The 6396-nt window shown below is 36.3% G+C and overlaps 2 protein-coding genes across 2 annotated transcripts; one reads left to right on the top strand and one right to left on the bottom strand.

The window, feature by feature from the left end:
* Window positions 1-3903: 3903 nt before the first annotated feature.
* Window positions 3904-4859, top strand: PolZ2 (DNA polymerase zeta subunit 2). The gene is made up of 3 exons (XM_017638268.1): window positions 3904-4009; window positions 4066-4559; window positions 4618-4859. Exons 1-3 carry the CDS (start codon window positions 3997-3999, stop codon window positions 4732-4734), a joined length of 624 nt encoding a protein of 207 aa, XP_017493757.1. The 5' UTR covers window positions 3904-3996; the 3' UTR covers window positions 4735-4859.
* On the bottom strand, window positions 4785-6390 carry noi (splicing factor 3a subunit 3 noi; the record flags this gene model as incomplete). Its single annotated transcript, XM_017638267.1, has 2 exons — window positions 4785-5692; window positions 5745-6390. Coding segments are annotated over 2 exons (1479 nt in total), but the record flags the coding sequence as incomplete, so codon positions are not given.
* Between the last annotated feature and the right edge of the window lie 6 nt (window positions 6391-6396).

Below are 6396 nucleotides of genomic sequence, written 5' to 3'. Positions count from 1 at the left end.
TATGAATCATATTTTTACAAACAATAATTAAAATTTAATAATATTAAGATAAATGGTCAAATCTTGTCGCAAATACGTCTTGTCGTTTTGATACGCACTTGAAATGCTATTAAAATGTTAAATTTTAGTACTGAATCAAAAGAAAATGTCTCTTTAATCCATTAATAATAACTTAAATATGCTTTTTGTTAAGATGTATACCTGAAAATGTGTGCATACATATTTGCGTTAAATGCAGTACACGTGCAATGGAATAAATTTGTAAAAGTGTAAAATACGTAAACGTATGTACATATACAATAAAACTTTCTCATGAATACCATAAAATCATTGGTCTTGAAAGGAATGTACTAAGAAAATATATGAGCGAATTAAAAAGTGTATACAATATATAGCCGAAAAGTACATTTTTTGCATAGATTTCGTACTGAAGGAACAATTTCATGTCCCAACACTGATACAGACTGTAAGCAAACACAGGGTTGCAAGGAAAAAAAGTTGAACGAGCTCAAAGTTGGCTGGCGACCAACTTTGTTGAAAGCGATTAGTTGAAAGGCCGTTCGGACGAGATGATTTTTGCTTTAAACTAAAAGTTGCCTGAAAAATCGCCTCGTGCTAAAGCCCTATTAGACTTTCGATGTGGTTTCCAGTTCGTTTTGATGAAAAAACGAAGTAGAACAAGTTGGAAGAGTTATTTGCAGTTCATTATCATTTACGATGGTAATCTGTATTAGTATCTTAAATAATACAGAATAATTTGCATTTTTTTACACTTTTGTAATTAATTTCGGTCACTACAACACAGCCATGACTTGTGCCACTCTGCCATTGTCCTGTTGTTGCTCCTTCTCGTACCACAGTAATTTCGTATACAACTCTGAATCAACAAAATTCATGCTCCTTCTTATTATCAATCCTGGTCAGATTTCACTCCCGAGGACTACTCAAAAAGGTTTATTACTGTATATACTGTGGTTACTGGAGAATTTAGATTACAACAAAAACAACCACATGTATTTCGATTGCGGGCAAGGCGAATTTATACAAGGTGGTGTTGTAAAATCAGCTGATTTCTTCGCCTTACATGTATTTTGTTTTTTCTTTTACTGATTTGACAGCACAGCCATCAAAATCAAAAACAAAATACATGTAAACTTTGAAGCGAATTGAGGTTTGACATAACACCCGCAATACAAAATACATGTGGTTGTCGTTGTTGTAATCTAAATTCGCCAGTAACACCACCTTGTATAAATTCGCTTTGATTGCGGGTGTTATGACAAATCTCAATTCGCCCATGTATTTTGTTTTTGCTTTTGATGGGTGTGTCAAATCAGTAAAAACATAAACTAAATCAGGCAAATAAGTATTTATTAGTCATGCTATTTGCAAATAAGCGCAAGACGCCGCCATTATTAGGTTTATTGTCTTTTTCGATGGTCATCTTATTGCCTTTTTATAATCAAGACTTTGCCCTCTTTAACTTTATTTTCTTTTTCGAAAGTCATAATCAGGCAATATTAAAAAAGAATTTTTCACCGTCGAATAACCAGTGAGTTCAAACAGGGCAATTAGCTGAGGAAATTAATAGGGCTTTCGCACGAGGCGATTCTTCAAACAACTTTTAGTTTAAAGCAAAATCGCCTCGTCTGAACGGCCTTTCAACTAATCGCTTTCAACAAAGTTGGTCCCCAGCAACTTTGAGCTCGCACTTCTCTTTCGCATCGCACTATAGAGTAGCCCCCTGTCAAATGCCCAGTCAACAAAACTCTAGTACCCCAGGGGCTCTATTCTGTAACTGTGAGTTTTCAAGTGTACACTGAAAATTGTGTGCACTCTTCATTTTGCGATTCAGGAAGAGTGAGTATGAGTTTTAGCTGTCAAAATTGTGTACACTTCCTCATTTTGCGATTCAGCATGTGTGAGAATGAGTTTTAACTGTCAAAATTGTGTACACTTCACTTCCGAAAAACTCACTGAATTTTAGTCGGTGAGTTTTTGGTTGTGAGTTTTGCACTCGGTGTACACTACATTTTCTCACAGTTACAGAGTAGAGCACCAGCTCTAATACCTAGCTGTATTCACTTGCTTGAAAGTCTCGCTTGCGTTCTGCTTTTTTCTCTCGCAAGCGAGATTTGCAAGCAGGTATTAGAGTTGACGTACTATTGAAAATACCGCCACTCGTTAGTTTTCGAAACGATAGTCGAAAACAACTATAGTATCGATGGTACTATCGTCGTGAAAGGTATTGAATTGAAACGCTCAATTGCTTTAAAATTAATTAAAAACCTTGAAATTTTAATGATTTTGTAATTTTTTATGTTTTGTACAATTTTATAAAAAATTAGTAGACACTAAACAAACAAAAAAAAAAATTGTCAAAACCAAAGAACGTAGATAACAAGAAGGGACAACTCGTTATAATTGTCAAAACTGCTAAAAATGTTGTGGTGCCAAAGAACGTAGATAACAAGAAGGGACAATTCGTTATAATTGTGGCGAAAGTGTACAACAGAGGCGTGCCTCTCCTTTCATCCAATCAAAACCCGCATTAGGGCATAAGAAAAAGCATGCCCCTGTTACGCACTTTCGCCAAAGAACGTAGATAACAAGAAGGGACAACTCGTTATTATTGTAGCGAAAGTGAGTAACAGGGGCGTGCCTTCTCTTTTCATCCAATAAAAAACGTCCTAGAGCAAAAGAGAACGCACGTCCCTGTTGCCCACTTTCGCTACAATTATAACGAGTTGTCCCTTCTTGTTATCTACGTTCTTTGCTTTCGCTACAATTATAACGAGTTGTCCCTTCTTGTTATCTACGTTCTTTGACTATACTAACTGTACTATAACTCAGTGTAAGCTTATAGTTGCTAAAAATTTTTTTTGTCGACTGTGTTGTGAATATTCTTGCAAAAAAAATTAATGGCGCGTATTCATAGTCCAGCCACTAAGTCGAAACTAATAAAGTTGTAAATTAAATGTAAGTACCAACTTAAAATTTACCTANCTCTTTTCATCCAATAAAAAACGTCCTAGAGCAAAAGAGAACGCACGTCCCTGTTGCCCACTTTCGCTACAATTATAACGAGTTGTCCCTTCTTGTTATCTACGTTCTTTGCTTTCGCTACAATTATAACGAGTTGTCCCTTCTTGTTATCTACGTTCTTTGACTATACTAACTGTACTATAACTCAGTGTAAGCCTGTGTTGTGAATATTCTTGCAAAACAAATTAACGGCGCGTATTCATAGTCCAGCCACTAAGTCGAAACTAATAAAGTTGCAAATTAAATTGAAGTACCAACTTAAAGTTCACTTCTATTCATAGTCGCATTTCGGACTTCTACTAAGTAGTTTTGATTTAGTTTTACGATATTGCAAAACGAGTGTGAAAATGTATCGATTTTTTTACGATATTTTGGAAAAATTACATTTTTATTTAATAATGTCAAGTTTGATCATCCGTTTATTTAATTTTTACTTTCATTGCATGTTTATGCAAAAAATAAGGTATAAGTTTCTTGTTAATTGTGTGAAATAGCCAGAACTACCGCAATGATTGACCTAAGGCTGGTTTTCACTGTGTCATATTTTGACATCAAAATTTGTCGACATATTTTGACACAAGTTTATCTCTTTCATCCGCACCTTCGCTGATGATATTATGGGCCAAAAGCGAACATATAGCTGGTAGAGCAACGCATGTATACGACTGAATACCTATCCTGATCTAACTCAGTCGATATACCGTTTTCTAATCGCATTTGACAATGTGTTTTCATTTATTTGAAGACATATGTCATTGAATTTGACAGAGTGAAAACAAGGCTTTACGCTTTTTTTTGATACATTGTGAAGTTTCGCAAAAACCGACATCGATAGTTTCCAAAAACTATCGATAGTGGCGACAGTTTTCAACTATCGTTACTATCGATAGTATCCCAGGTCTAGGAAGCTCCACGGGAAACAAACGATAAAATAAACGTAAAAAGTAAAATATGAATAGCGAAGGTAAATAATTGCTAATATAAAAATGTTACAATATTCAATTTCACAAATTTTTAAAGATCTAACAGACATCCTAATTGAAGCACTGGAAGTATTCGTTAATCACATCATTTATGTACGCGGCGTATATCCGGAGCAAATTTTTAAAAAGCGGCGCGTTTACAATGTCCCTGTTTATGTGTCTATCTTCCCTAGTCTTAATTCCTACATTCTTAATGTTCTAAAAGCAGCGCGTAGTCTACAACAACAAGGAGAATTAGAATGTGTCTTACTGCAGTTCTATCATGACGAAATACCTCTGAACGAGTGCTACAAATTCGATATTAAACAATTGCAGCAATTCATCGAATTTCCGGAAAGGGAAGAAGCGGAGCTACCGATGCTTCATGATAGGTTCCTAATTGATTTTGAACAAGAATTGCGGAGTTCACTTTACAAACTAGCCGAACGGTTGAAACCTCTGGAAAAGCTACCAAAAGGTGCCAAATTCAAGGTGTCACTAAATACGACACAAGAAGCATTTGTAAAATTTAGTCACAATCCATACTATCAGGTAAGAAAATAGAGAAAAATTCGTGGGGTTTGAACAATAAATATCTTATTTATTTAAGGACTTCCCTTGGCTCTGTGATCGCTTAAAATTGGAACAGGAGAAACGTGTAATATCGCTCCTACCACTTACCCATTTATATAGCATAGGATTAATCTTGAACTTAGAAATATTTTAATTTATTTACATATAAAAGACAAATATATATTACTTTTAAGAGGATTTATATAACTTTTATGTATGTATTTTTAAACATTCCATATTTTTACAGCGAATAAATTATGTATTAACCTCGTACTATTCTTAAAGTAATCCTTGGCGCTTCAAGTCTTCATATGTCTTACGGTTAACTACATTGCCCAAAGAATCTTCAAATTCTTCCTCCTGATCAGCTATCCAGCGTTCACTTTGCTTTTGTGACTTGAGTTTCTCCCACAATGTGATAGCGTCTTCGATTTGTGTCACATTGGCAAAATGTGCAGTGTTTGGAATACCAAGACAACGCATCCCGTGCGCATGTCGCCATTCAGCAAAATGTCGTTGAAATGCTTTTGGACCTTTGTACGTATAATTGCCACAAATTTCGCAATTATAACTGATATTTAATCCGTGCAACTTATACAACCAGTAAGGTATTGGTTTGCCATCCCAGCCAAGAGGCAAATTCTTAGGGTTGTAAGGAACATCATCTGCATCGTCTAAATCATCATTGTCACTTTCGCTTGCTTCGACATCGCTGTCATCGCGCTCTCCACCTGTACGCGCCTGTTTGCGTTGCACATTTTCTTTGGTGGCAGCTCTTTGCTCCGACAATAAATCTGCGTACTTATACAACAAAGCTTCTAATTGTGCGATTTCCTTGTGACGCTCATTATCACGAGAGTGCACATTCGCATTTTTGTTTGCCGGTTTCTTTGCTATTAAAGAGGGGTCTAGAGTCTTCTTTCCTTTCGTTGAAAAAAGTCTTTGAGCACGTTCTTCCAGAGTGCCACCACATTTCAAGCCTAAAGCCATCAGCGCAGATTTTAGTCGATCTAGACCAAGTGAAGCCAATTCCTCCCAGCTGGAAAATGCCGACAAATCTAAATGGGCACCAGTGTTGGCCAAAGCGGATTCAGTTTCCTTGGTTGCCCAGCCTGTACAGAATTTGCTTAATTAAGAATACTAAAATAACAGTTATGATTTTACCTGGAAAAGTTCCCTGCAACCACTGACGTTGAAACTCCAGCTCCACCTTAACTAGTTCAGCTTCGATATCGAGTAAAGGATGTATACGCGTTACAAAAGTGTGCAAATAGCCATTTAGGTTTTCAATATATTTTCGATATTCACGATTTTTTCGCTCGCGAGGAATGTCAAAGACGTGATCAAAAGTCATTAAATAAGTGATATAATCTACTTTTTCCACGCCACGAAGATTTAGATATTGTTCGTAGCATTCGTTAAGATCTAGATAGCGGCCACCTCCCTCCTCGTCGGTGAATTCAACTAAGGCCGACATTTCATCTAAATTATTATAAGCTTTTGTGAGTTCTTCAAATTCAACCGAAAGCGGGACACTTATCTCTGACGGATGCTTTTTATAGAATTCCTTTATCTGCTTCAAACGTGCATAGAATTCATTAAATTCATTCGGACCTGAAAGGGCTTGGATTTCGTCTTTTCGCTCATTGTCTTTATCTTCGTAAAGCTCCTTTAACTTTGCGGTCGAGTTATTATAAAGATCCAGCAAGCATTTCAACCTCTGCTCCGAGTGAATACGCTCCTTTTCGCCATTCTTCTTGGTTGCATACTCGTCTACCATTAGTTTTATTAAACGTTCGCGTTCTTCATGGTAGCG

This window comes from Rhagoletis zephyria, unplaced genomic scaffold (assembly GCF_001687245.7).
Source record: "Rhagoletis zephyria isolate East Lansing unplaced genomic scaffold, Rhagoletis_zephyria_1.1 Rzeph_scaffold_24139, whole genome shotgun sequence".
NCBI classification, from domain to species: domain Eukaryota; kingdom Metazoa; phylum Arthropoda; class Insecta; order Diptera; family Tephritidae; genus Rhagoletis; species Rhagoletis zephyria.
This window is presented reverse-complemented; position numbering and strand designations above follow the sequence as displayed.

Coding starts and splice junctions, on each gene's coding strand:
- PolZ2 (XM_017638268.1), top strand. Junction 4,560..4,617: donor GTCACAATCCATACTATCAG/GTAAGAAAATAG, acceptor TATTTATTTAAG/GACTTCCCTTGGCTCTGTGA.